This window comes from Perognathus longimembris, chromosome 3 (genome assembly GCF_023159225.1).
Source record: "Perognathus longimembris pacificus isolate PPM17 chromosome 3, ASM2315922v1, whole genome shotgun sequence".
In the NCBI taxonomy this organism is placed as follows: Eukaryota; Metazoa; Chordata; class Mammalia; order Rodentia; family Heteromyidae; genus Perognathus; species Perognathus longimembris.
The window spans coordinates 745,324-758,112 of record NC_063163.1 but is presented as its reverse complement, the minus strand read 5'-3'; the positions used below and the strand labels follow the sequence as shown (position 1 = coordinate 758,112).

The window sequence follows — 12,789 nt, the reverse complement described above, 5'->3', positions numbered from 1 at the left end:
GCTTGATGTTGAAGAACATGGTGTCTCTACTCACTCACCTAATACTATCTTAACAGTGTTTTCTCTGTTAAAGGTGTACTGCTTACCATTTGTCCTAACTCTGCATTTACAAATCACAGTCCTCCCCTAAGTGTTCCATCATGAGTTTTCCAGAAGCAGTAACTGTAGCAAACAGTACATACTGGCAATGCTGAAAATGAGGCATTTGGTGCTGGGGCTTGAACTCAGGACCTGTCCCTTTGCTTTTTCAACTCAAGGCTGACACTCTACCCTTGAGCCACGCCTCCCTTTCTGGGTTTCTGGTGGTTAATTAGAAATAATACGTGAGGTTGATGAGTAGTTTAGGGAAATAAAACAGGAGAGATCATGTATTTGTGCCGGGTACACAGTGTCATGCTTCCATTTCGTGGGGGAGGGAAGAAGGAACAGCACCCCTCAGAAGGCAGTGCAGAAGTGCCCAAGTGGTCCTCAGAGAGGATCCAGTTCCATGTGTGTGCCATTGTCATGGACAAGTCTGTCTTCTCTCTGAACTCACGGTCCATGTGTGGAGTTAAGTGTGGAATGACAGTCCTGTCTGTCTCCATGGGCTGCTGTGATACGTAAATCAGTTGACATGTTAAAAAAATTTTCTGTAAGCTTTGAAATAAAAGTTTAGGACAATTCCCTGAACTTGTAGCTCTTGGGAGGGGGAGGGGGGTATGGGGGAGGGGAGATAAGCAGATGCCCCATATCTTCTGAAAAGAACCAGAAAATAAAAAGAATTAAATTGTGGAAAATAAGCAAGAAAGCCAGAAGATGGTTTTTCTTCTTTCCAGTCCTGGCTTGAACTCAGAGCCTGGGCACTGTTCCTGAGCCTCTCTGTGCTCAAGGCTAGCGCCCTACCACTTGAATCACAGCACTACTTCTGGCTCTTTATTTATGTGGCATTGAGGAATTGAACCCAGGGCTTAACGCATACTAGGCAAGCACTCTACCACTAAGCCACATTCCCAGGCCAGAAGATGGTTTCTGTACTTAGTGAATGGCAGATTTTCAAATGATTTTCAAATGACAGGCTCATGCCTCTCAGACCACAGTGGCAAGCATGCAGGACAGCAGAAGGCAGGGGAGAGGCAAGGACAGATGAGGGGAAAAGAGGATGGTGGGTTGGGTCTATGGAGTCTTTAACTGTGGAAGATGATGACACAAGCAATGTCAAGAAGGCAGAGTGAAGCGGGAAGGTGAGAGTGAGGCCAGCATCTGAGCTCTAAGAAGATAGTCACCATGGCAAACACCCAAACTCCTGAGCACTCAAGAATGGCCAGATCAACAAGCTAGCAGCAGGATGAGCTCAGGGGCCAGACCAAATTCCCCCATGCATTCCCTAGAACTCAGACTTCCCTCAGAAAGTGACAGCAAGTACCACGTGCTGGAGGGCATAGCCAGAGAAGTTCAAATCCAGGGTGGAGAGCAAACACTCCTGCCAGCCAGCTCAGTTCCTCCCTTCTCGGCACCCCCACCTGTCAAACCCAGGCCTGCCTGTGGACCTCACCACTGATGGGTTTAGAGTGGTTGACAGAAGGTGCTGTTGCCTGTTCGTGTGAGGATAAGCCTGTTCTTCAGCCTTGTGCTCTGCCTGGCCGCAAGCTAATTGTTTTAGACTTAACTTGCTCACCTCTGGCAGCTAACCAGACTCACTTTAGTGACACTTCTTCTTTTCTGCCTTTATAGGAAACCACTGATTGCTTGTGTGGAGAGACAGCTACTAGGTGAACATTTAACAGCAATTCTCCAGAAAGGTACATTTCCCCAATCTCATGTGAATTAAACTGAATGCTGATCCATAACTCAGGAGACTCAGGAAACATTGCACTTAGCAATGTAAGGATATTTGTTATTTCCATAAAACAAGGTGCTAAAAAAATTTCTAACACACTAGGCATTGATGGAAAAATGGTGAAGTTACGGGTGATGGCCCATGCCTGAAATCCCTTCAGTAAGGAGGCTAAGGCAGGAGGACCACAAGATAGCAGACCCTCTCGAAATGGTAGGATGTTTCCTTGCAGCCCAGAGTTAGTCCTAGGAGAGGTAGGTGCCCAGGGACACATGCTAACCACAGGCAAGCAGCAATTCTCAGCATAGACGTATTTCCTCACTGTCCTCTTTGCTTGTGCACCTGATCTACTGGGTGGGCCACGGATTTCACACTTCTGGACGTGCATTGGCACAAGTGTTGGGTTCTCCCTGCCTCCTCCATGTAGAGAGCAGACAAATTGTGTACATCGTCTAGGTAGACACTGGCTTTCTTGGGGAGTGTTTTTAAGATTGTGTGTGTGTGTGTATGCTTATGCGTGTGTAGCATGTATATGCATGTGCGCACACACTGCTCCTGGAGCTTAAACTCAGGGTCTGGGCAATGTCCCTGAGCTTCTTTTGCTCAAGGCTAGCACTCTATTTGAGCCACAGTTCTACTTCCAATTTTTTTGGTAGTTTAGTAGAGATTTGAGTCTCACAGACTTTTCCTGCCTGGGCTGGCTTTGAACCCTGATCCTCAGATCTCAGCCTCCTGAGTAGCTAGGATTGCAGGTGTGCACCACCAGCACTCGGCTTATTGTCGCTCTTAGTAATTTAACTGTGCCGTGTTGTTATCTGAAAGCCATTTATACACGCTTGGAATGAGCAGCCTCTCAAACCATTGGATCCTAAAAGCTTAATTCTGGAAGTCCCAGGAACATGCCCACATATATTCTGCCAAATGGCTGTGTTTTCCCCAGGCAGGTACTTGAAAGCCAATAGGAAGGAGAAGCCAGTACTGCTAAACACCTGCACTCCCACACTCCTTCCTCACATAGATGTCTTTCAGAGTTAGAGTGATCCTGTGAAGTCATTGTCCTCATTTACAAACAAACAGGAAACAGACTCAGCAGCTTGATGTGGTCCCTGGCCACATGACTTTGCAAGTTGAGAGCCACAGCTCCCTTCTTGGTACGTTTTCTACTTACACCACGTAAAACCCTTTATAGCCAGTGTATTTCTATATGAATGAGTACTTCATATCCAGGCCATATAAAAAATACATCCATTGTGCTCATAACCTGATTTCTGGGATTGAAACCCCCTTTTTTGGTCAGTTGTGGGTCTTGAACTCTGGACCTGGGCACTGGGCCCTGAGCTCTTTGGCTCAAGGCTAGCACTCTACCACTTGAGCTACAGTGCCACTTCCGGTTTTCTGGTGGTTAATTGGAGATGAAAGTTTCATGGACTTTCTTAACCTGGCTGGCTTTGAACCTCAATCCTAAGATGTCAGTCTCCTGAATAGCTAGGATTACAAGCTTGACCCACTGGAGCCCGGCAACATTTTTTTAAATACATCTAGAGGCTTGGGACATGGCCTGTGTAGCTAGCATGTGTAAGGCCCTGAGTTCCAACCCCACCGAAGCTAAGCACCAGGGGATCATGCCTGTATTCCTAGCTACTCAGGAGGCTGAGCTCGGAGGCTCACCATTCAAAGATAGCCTGGGCAGACAAATCGGAGACACTTGTGTCCAGTTAAGCAGCAAAAAACCAGAAGTAGGGACTGGGGATATGGCCTAGTGGCAAGAGTGCTTGCCTCCTACACATGAAGCTCTCAGCTCGATTCCCCAGCACCACATATATGGAAAACGGCCAGAAGGGGCGCTGTGGCTCAGGTGGTAGAGTGCTAGCCATGAGCGGGAAGAAGCCAGGGACAGTGCCCAGGCCCTGAGTCCAAGGCCCAGGACTGGCAAAAAACAAACAAACAACAAAAAAAACAGAAGTAGAGGTGTGGCCCAAGTGGGAGCGTACCAGCCATGAGTGGAAAAATGCTGAAAAGGAGTTTCAGGCTCTGAGTTGAAAAGCCCCAGTACTGACAGGAAAAAAAAAAGTTTCACCGATAGATCAGAAGTAATGTTGGGTAATAAGAAGCACTCGGAGCTTTAGTTTGGGGTGGTAGGCACCCCAGCACACATCTGCAGTGTGTGCCCTGCACCCCTGCTGCCGGATGGGCTGGCGGCTCCGACAGCCTGTGGAGCTCTAGCCTTAGCTCTGCCTGGCTGCCTCCCCGGCGGCCAGAAAGTGGTGTTGAGGAAATCTGGCAGTTTTCCACTGTGATGTAGTATTAGGAAATCATTGTACAATTTAAGACAAGCTGTTGGGTGCCCATACCTAAGATCTTAGCTACTTGGGGATGAGACCTGAGGGTTGCAGTTCAAAGCCAGCCAGGACAGGAAAGTCCATGACTCTCCTATCTCTAACTACTAAAAAGCCAAAAGCAGACTGTGGATCATGAGATAGAGCACTAACTTTGAGCAAAAACATATAAATATGAACTATGCAACTTGTGGGCAGGGATGGGAGGAAAGCAAAGTAAGGGGTGACATTGCTCAAAAAGAATTGTACTCATTGCTTGACTTTTGGAGTGATAACCCTCTGTACTACACTCTCATAATAATAAAATTAAATATATATATATATATATGTATTTAAAAAAAATTTTTGGCCACACCTTGGGCTTGAACTAAGGTCCTGGCCACTGTCCCTGAGCTTCTTTTGCTCAAGGCTAGCACTCTTACCACTTGAGCCACAGTGCCACTTCCGGCTTTTTCTGTTTATGTGGTACTGAGGAATCAAACCCAGGGCTTCATGTATGCTAAGCAAGCACTCTACCATTAAGCCACATTCCCTGCCCCTAAACTTACATTAAAAAAAAAAATAGGTCTTCAAGTGCTATTAAGTACTTTAAAATAGATGGTTAATAATAAATATTTCTCCCATTTATTTTGTGAATAAAATCAGTTAAAAAAATTTGATTCCCCAAAAAGAAAAATAAAACTTGAAAAGAAATTTAAGTTTCAGAAATAAATGATTAGGTCATATTGCTTATGTTTGAACAAACACTTGCTTTTTTAAAGCACTGTGGTTTGAAGTCAGGGCCTTACACTTGCTAAAGATAGTTATTCTGTCACTTGAGCCACACTCCTGTCCTTTTTTTTTTTTTTTTTTTCTTTTGCCCTCTTAATTTTCACAGCCTCAGACCACAATCTTCCCTCCTATTATGTATGGCCTCAGTCCGATCCCACATTTACCTAGAGCAGCTTGACCTGCAAAGGAATAGAGGTTTATGAACTCCTTGAATGTCCAGCTAACTGTGTTGTTCACTTCTATATTGTGGACACTTGCTTTCTGCTGTAACCTCTCACACTGTGCACACTTGCAGGGCTGGACCACCTACTGGATGAGAACAGAGTGCCAGACCTCACGCAGATGTACCAGCTGTTCAGCCGGGTGAAGGGTGGTCAGCACGCGCTGCTGCAGCACTGGAGCGAGTACATCAAGGTGGGGCCTGGTGGTCCCCAGGACAGTGCCTGCTGGGATGCACATGAGGTCCCTGAGCAGAGGGGCCATCTGTTCCCATCACAGAGATGTGGAGGGTAGTACTTTGCCTTTTCCCTCCAGGTCACCTGCGCAAATGTTTCCTTAGCATCTGTTTTCTAAGATGCCACCAACCTTGGACACTGTCCAGGACACGTGCATCTTCACCATAAATACTAGCACAGCAGTTGGTGCATCTGCTCACCAGACAGGCCTTTGCTTAGTACTGCTACATGCTTTGTTGTAGCTTGCTGGTCTGCCTGTTGCTTTATTTCAAAAGCAATCCAAAAATTAAGATTCATGCCTCCATGTTTCCAGCATCTTTCTGCATCCCTTGCATGCCAGTGCGGTGCCATGCACCACTTTTCTGGGTGTCGTGTTGAGCAGAAGTGAGGCTTAGTTGCTGCTGAGGACTGCTTTGGATGCCAGACCCAGCCTTCCTGTGGGGAGCCTAGGCAGGGTCTGCCACCGCAGAGAAGGTGTCACTGGCATCTAGCAGGCCAGGCCAGGGCTGCCCACAGGTTTGTGAGAAGCTCCCTGAAGAAATGGAGTTGGGCTCATAGACCTATAGGAACCAGTCCTGACTTGGTGTTTTATTTGCTTCTTCAGACTTTTGGGACAACGATTGTTATCAATCCTGAAAAAGATAAAGACATGGTGCAAGATTTGCTGGACTTCAAGGACAAAGTGGACCATGTGGTAGAGGTGTGCTTCCAGAGGAATGAGCGCTTCATCAACCTTATGAAGGAATCCTTTGAGACGTTCATCAACAAGAGACCCAACAAGCCTGCAGAGCTAATCGGTAGTAGCACAACACAGTCCTGACCTTTTAGGAGTAGAAAATAAGACAAGAATCTAGTATATTCTTTTCCCCAAGTGGCCAAACTCCTTATGGGGACAGTAGGTCAGGATTCATATAAAGCCTTACCAGGATAGTTCTCAACAGTGCACATGGACCTGCACCTCTGCGCACCCATCGGGGTAAACACAGTAGGGATTTAGTAAAGACATAAAACCTGACCTCACATGTAAAGCTTGGGATGTATAGGACTATTCTAGTGTATACTTCCTCAACTTGAGCCTTAAGTCTCTTGTCCGCACTATAAGTAAGTGATGTTTGCATATGTAAATGCCCCTACATTGTGAGGGCAGCATTATCAGTCTTGGATGATATTTGAGATGAAATATCCTTTAATCACCATTTTTATGTCCTCCACCCAGAATTAAATAGAATAAAATTAGGTAAGATCTCAAAGGAGCAGTTTGGCTTTTTTGTTTGTGTCCATACTGGGTTTTGAACTCAAAGCATTGCACTCTGGCTTGACTTTTTCACTTAAGGCTTTCACTTTTTCAGCCACTTAAGCCACAGCTGGCAAACTGTAAATGGGTCTTGTGGACTTCTCTCTCCAGACTGAATTCAAACTGGGTTCCTCTGATTTTAGCCTCCAGATTAGCTAGGATTGCAGGTGTGAGCAACCAGCACCCAAGGGTGGGGTGTTGTTTGTTTTTATGCCAGTCCTAGAGCTTGAACTCTGGGCCTGGGCAATGTCCTTGAGCTGTGTTGCTCAAGATGACTAGCTCTATCACTTAAATCATACTTCTCCTTCTAGATTTTTTTAGTGCTTAATTGGAGATAAGAGATTCATGGACTCTTAATCCTGCCTGGGCTGACTTCAAACTACGAACTTGAGATCTCAGCCTCCTAAAGAGCTACAGTTATAGGCATGAGCCACCAGTGTGCAGCCACTTTTCTAATAGAGTAACAATAAGAAAGATGAATGTGGGTTTGAAGAGGTGGCTCAGTTGATAAGAGTACTAGCCAATGAGGGAAAGTGTTGGGTACCCAGTTTGGGTCCTGGTCTTGGAACAAATTGGGCTTTTGTGCCCTGGAATCCCCTCTGGCTTCCCACAGGGGATGTATGTTTAGCTTTGGGGAACCTGGGTTTTGGAAATCTTGAGGGCTGAAGTAGGGGCTTATGTCGCTGCCTAAACTGCCCAAGGCTGGCTTGTGTAGCAACAAAAGCAAGAAGCTCTAAAGGGCGCTTATTTATCCTTTGGTTTTAACTACTAAAGCCCTGTGAAAAGTTTTCTGAATATAACCTTTGCACTTATTCACACATCTTGTAAAGGGGCCATTCTTGCTCTTGCAGTATGTATTCTGAAACCCAACTGTGAAAATAACTTTCTGTTTGTCTGGGTGTTAGAAAAGACACGTAAGGGGGGCTGGGAATATGGCCTAGTGGTAAGATTGCTTGCCTTATATACATGAGGCCCTGGGTTCAATTCCTCAGCACCACATATATAGAAAATGGCCAGAAGTGGCACTGTGGCTCAAGTGGTGGAGTGCTAGCCTTGAGCAAAAAGAAGCCAGGGACAGTGCCCAGGCCCCTGAGTTCAAATCCCAGGTTCAAATCCCAGGATCAGCTCAAAATAAAAAGACACTTAACTATATAAGGAGCTTGACCTCTTGAGAGGGGGAAAAAAAATGTGTTTGAGTCTTTTTCCTTTTCTGAACTTCAAAAGGCTGAACAAGTGGTTACAATTTACTTGTCCATGTGTCTGGTGCGCCTCTTCCACTGTCCTGTCCCGAGTCCCAGACTGGGCTCACATTTCCCACTTGTTGACTGCACATGATATGCATTGAGTATTCTTGCTTTTTTGTCCTCTGTTCCCCTTTTCATTCATCTGTGCACCCTCCCAAAGCATACTTACCTAGTGTGACAAGTACTGGTTCTCTGTGAGTTAGGAGAACATCTGTCACAGGAAACCCCCCTACGTGACTTTGATCATTGGTTGCTCATCCGTCGCTAGTTGAACTCAGAGGCTTCTTCCCCCCCAGTGCTGGGCATAGAAACCTGCCTTATGTACACTAAGCAAGTGTGGTGCCAGCTGCCTCCCACTAGCCCTTTTCTAACTTTAACTTTTACTCTCTCAGCTAAGCATGTGGATTCAAAGCTACGAGCAGGCAATAAGGAAGCGACAGACGAGGAGCTGGAGAGGATCCTGGATAAGATCATGATCCTGTTCCGGTTCATCCACGGTGAGGAGTGGGTGGTGTCGGGCCCGCCCTCAAGAGAGAGGCTCCGGGGGTCCATGCAAAACCTTGGCGAACATTCACATCAGCTGTCTACAGCCTTGCTTTATTCCACGTGGCTGTCCAGGTAAAGATGTCTTTGAAGCATTTTATAAAAAGGATTTGGCAAAGAGGCTGCTTGTTGGAAAGAGTGCTTCTGTTGATGCTGAGAAGTCCATGCTGTCGAAACTCAAGCATGGTGAGTGCGTGGGTGAGCCCCTGCTCCTGGGGAGGAGTGGGTGGGCCCCCTGCCCCTGCTCCAGGGGAGGAACGGGTGGGGCCCCTGCCCCTGCTCCTTTCTGCCTCTTCTCATACAGAGTGCGGGGCAGCGTTCACCAGCAAGCTAGAGGGCATGTTCAAGGACATGGAGCTTTCCAAGGACATCATGGTTCACTTCAAGCAGGTGAGTTGAGTGTTATGTTTTGTTTTTTTTAATTGGTTGTGGGGCTTGAACTCTGGGCTGTGAGTTGGTTTTTGTTTGTTTGTTGTTGTTGTTTTAACTAAAACACAGGCTTAAGTAGGCCTAATGGTCTGTCCTTGGTGGCACAGCCAGCATTAGAAAAGTCACTTCCATTGAGGTGAAAGCACAGTGTATTCTAGAAACTGAAATAGAGGCTGACAGGTGGGAACTGTCATTTTAACATTACACCATTTTCTTTTCTGGACTCTATTTCTGATGATATTCTAGAATAATCATTTTGCGTCGTGTTTTTGGTCTGTTTTTAGCACATGCAGAACCAGAGCTCCCCGGGTCCTATAGACCTGACTGTGAATATCCTTACTATGGGCTACTGGCCCACATACACACCCATGGAGGTGCATCTCCCTCCGGAGGTGAGTGTCCATCCCCCTGTGGCCGTTAGCACCTCCAAAGGGAAAGAGAAGTGTTCAGTCATCTCTTCAAAGCCTAGTGTCCTCTGTGGTTTCAGGGAGGTGGTATTTGTATCTGAGAGCGACTGCCTCGGTTGTGGTGTGCACCTGACTCACCATCCTTCCCTTCTGTCAGTAATGCTCAAGTCCTGGGAATAGTGTCAAGAGGGGTGTGAGGAATCCTGCATTTAGGGAGGCCGAACTCCAGCACGCTCACATCATCAGTGATGATGGCAAGCAAGGGAGAAGGATCCGCTCCCAGGTGGGACAGAAAGAGTTTCCTCTCGTGGATTAAGGACGAGGGATTCTGTCCTCAGCAGAGGACTGGGTGAAAGTTGTCAGAGCAGGCAGTTCTTGGGGATATACCAGTCCAGGTTAGGGAAGCCAAAGCCTGGACCCCTCGTGGTGTCTCCTGAGACATTGGTCTCTAGTCCCTCCTAAAACAGTTTTCCCTTGCAAGACAGGCTCATTTCTTGACTTACTTCTGTGAGAACAGCACTGCTCAGTAGCCTTCCTTTGTTTTTTTCCTACCTCTGTCCTAAATGCTCTCTTCACTCCATGCCTGCCCTCTCAATCACCACTTGCCCCTCGGCTCTGCACAGCACCTCCTTGCACGTTACTCTTCTCCTTGCCCCGCTTTACCCTCAGAGGCTGAACTAGCCCTTTACACATAAACTTTGTTTACTCCTCACATATCTGCCAGCTCCGTCTATTCTGACAGCCATGGGTATTTTGTGCTTCAGATGGACAGCTCTTCAGGAAGACTCTGAGCTCCTTGTTCTAGCAGCTGTTCTTTCTCCTCCAATTAATATTCTATTTACCTTGGCCAGAAACCCACCTCTGTGCCCCCAGTGGGTCTCTGTGGCACTGCTAGAGTTGTCGCTTCTCAGCCTAAAACAGTCCAGACTTAAAGTGCAAGAGCTGGGCATCAGTGCTCACACCTGAAATCCTAGCTACTGAGGAGGCTGAGAATGAAGATTGAGGTTTGAGGTCAGCCTGGGCAGACCAAATCCAAGAGACTCTTCTCTCCAGTTAGCCAGCAAAGAGCTTAGAGATAGAGGAATGGATCAACTGGTAGAGCTCCAGCCTTGAATGAAAAAGCCAATGGACAATGTGCAGGCCCTGTACCGTTCAAGCTCCAGTAACAGCACCAAAAAAAAAGTGCAAGATAATTCAAGGAATAACGTTTGACCATCAGCCACTGGGTGGTATTTCTCTCCCAAGAATGTTTTTCCTGGCTCATGTGGATGTAGGTTGTATAGTGCCCTGGACCATAACATTTCAGTGGATGTCTCAGAAACACCTAAAGTACCTGTCTGGTCAGACTAAGCATATGTTCCTTCTCTAGAGTGTGGTGCCCAGGCTTGTCCATGATGCTGCAGAAGCAGGGGAGGGGAGGGGGTGGTAACAGCAGTCAGGGCAGCTGCTGTTGACACCACCTGACCCAGGGTGGTCTGTGCTGGGCTGATGGGCCTTGATTGTACATGCCATTGGCTGGGGCCAGCAGATGGGGTCTGTAGGACACAACCTGTTTTGACATTAAGCACCGACTTGGGAACTCTAATGGGAAGTTCCAAGGTCTGAGGATGGTGTTTTCACTGCTAGTAGAATTCAGAAAAGTAACGACAAAGATTAAGGACTGTGTTTTAATTCAGCTCTGAAAATGAGTGTGTAACTGTTGCATGAGTGTGCTCATCTTGGTCCCTGTATCTCCCACTCTTGGCAGATGGTCAGACTTCAAGAGGTATTCAAGACCTTCTACCTAGGCAAGCACAGCGGCCGGAAGCTTCAGTGGCAGACAACATTAGGGCATGCTGTGCTGAAAGCAGAGTTTAAAGAGGTCAGTTCTTGGCTTCATTTTATCTTTTGTGACTTGATGGGATGGTAGCAAAGAAGAGAAAGATTGCATTACTATTTACAACTTACTTATCCAGGTCAATAAAATGAGTAACAGTTAAAGTGCTATTTATTTTACTTCACAAAATTGAGTAATCAATAATTATTTCCCCACGTGGGAAAGAAAACACTGATTGTGAAGAGGCAACTCATAAAAGCATAATCTAAGAAAACAGCATTGTGAAAATGCATTCCATTTCTGTGTTCTCCAACCAAAGGATTACAAACTAAACTGCAGTGGGGTGCTGCCCTCCCTCCCCCGAGTACTGGGGATTGAACTTAGCTAGGACACCACTGCTCCTTAGCTTTTACACTCGCTCTGGCCTGGTCTACCACTTGAACCACAGCTTTACTTTGGACTTTTGGTAATTAATTGGAGGTAAGATTCCCACAGGCTTTCCTGCCCAGGCTGGCTTCAAACTGCAATCCTCAAATCTTCAGTAGCTAGGATTACATACAGGTGTGTGCTACCAGCACCCAGATGTGGTGCCACTTGTGACCACAGTATCAATGAGGCTGGAAGCAAACACAAAGACCACTTACAGCTTTTTGGTGATTAATTGGAGATAAGTCGTAGGGAATTTCCTGCCCAGTGTGGCTTCAAACCTCAGTCCTCAGTTCTCAGCCTCCTATGTAGCTAGTATTATTACAGCTGTAGCCACCAGTGTCTGGCTTTATTGGAAAACTCTTAATCACACCCAGAAAGTTTAAGAAGAGCTGCAGCTCATTGACTTGCCAAACATGTCTGAACACAGCCTCACAGTAACAGCTCTTTTTCTTAAAGGGGAAGAAAGAGTTCCAGGTGTCCCTCTTCCAGACATTGGTGCTGCTCATGTTCAACGAAGGGGATGGATTCAGCTTTGAAGAAATAAAAATGGCCACTGGGATAGGTAGGACAACCTACTGTGAACATTAAAAATAACCTTAAATTTAAGAGAAGATACAGGTTGGGTGTACTGTAGTACAGTGGTAAAGCACTTGACTCCCTTATGTGAGGCCCTGGCTTGCATACCCAGTACCACAACAAAAGGAAAAAATAATATTAAAGAGAAGCAAGTCAGTCTCTGCCAATTGCACTTGAATTGATTCCTTGTCATTATTAATCAGCTCTTGCTCAGTTTACCCCAACCATCGCCTGTGTTTGCTTCCCAGAGGACAGTGAATTGAGAAGAACGCTGCAGTCTCTGGCCTGTGGTAAAGCCCGCGTTCTGATTAAAAGTCCCAAAGGAAAGGAGGTAGAAGATGGGGACAGATTCATTTTTAATGGAGAATTCAAGCACAAGTTATTCAGAATAAAGATCAATCAAATTCAGATGAAGGAAACCGTATGTACAAGCTTTCCCTTTTTCCTTATGGGGTGGGAGTTCACTAAGGAGAATCCTTAGTGTTTATAGTTATTTCTGGACTGTTCTAGAGGCTAGTACAATTTCTAAATACTGTGGACATTCATGTTCATAAGGGCACTGCTTCATACTCAGTAGGCATTGATACTCAGTAGGTTGATGAGCTAGGTGGTATTTCCCACATCAGATCCCGCTATACAGGCAGCAGGTCTGTGCTTTGCAAAGTCAGCACCAGAC

General features: G+C 46.3%; 1 protein-coding gene across 1 annotated transcript in view; it reads left to right on the top strand.

Moving 5' to 3' along the window:
• Nucleotides 1-12,789, top strand: part of Cul4a (cullin 4A) — a 34,806-nt gene that overhangs the window by 17,218 nt on the left and 4,799 nt on the right. The window contains exons 9-18 of the mRNA XM_048341070.1: nucleotides 1,711-1,778; nucleotides 5,216-5,334; nucleotides 5,980-6,172; nucleotides 8,306-8,410; nucleotides 8,532-8,642; nucleotides 8,761-8,846; nucleotides 9,170-9,277; nucleotides 11,040-11,153; nucleotides 11,994-12,099; nucleotides 12,362-12,534. Of these exons, the coding sequence (XP_048197027.1) occupies nucleotides 1,711-1,778; nucleotides 5,216-5,334; nucleotides 5,980-6,172; nucleotides 8,306-8,410; nucleotides 8,532-8,642; nucleotides 8,761-8,846; nucleotides 9,170-9,277; nucleotides 11,040-11,153; nucleotides 11,994-12,099; nucleotides 12,362-12,534 (1,183 nt within the window). The remainder of the gene's footprint in view (nucleotides 1-1,710; nucleotides 1,779-5,215; nucleotides 5,335-5,979; nucleotides 6,173-8,305; nucleotides 8,411-8,531; nucleotides 8,643-8,760; nucleotides 8,847-9,169; nucleotides 9,278-11,039; nucleotides 11,154-11,993; nucleotides 12,100-12,361; nucleotides 12,535-12,789) is intronic.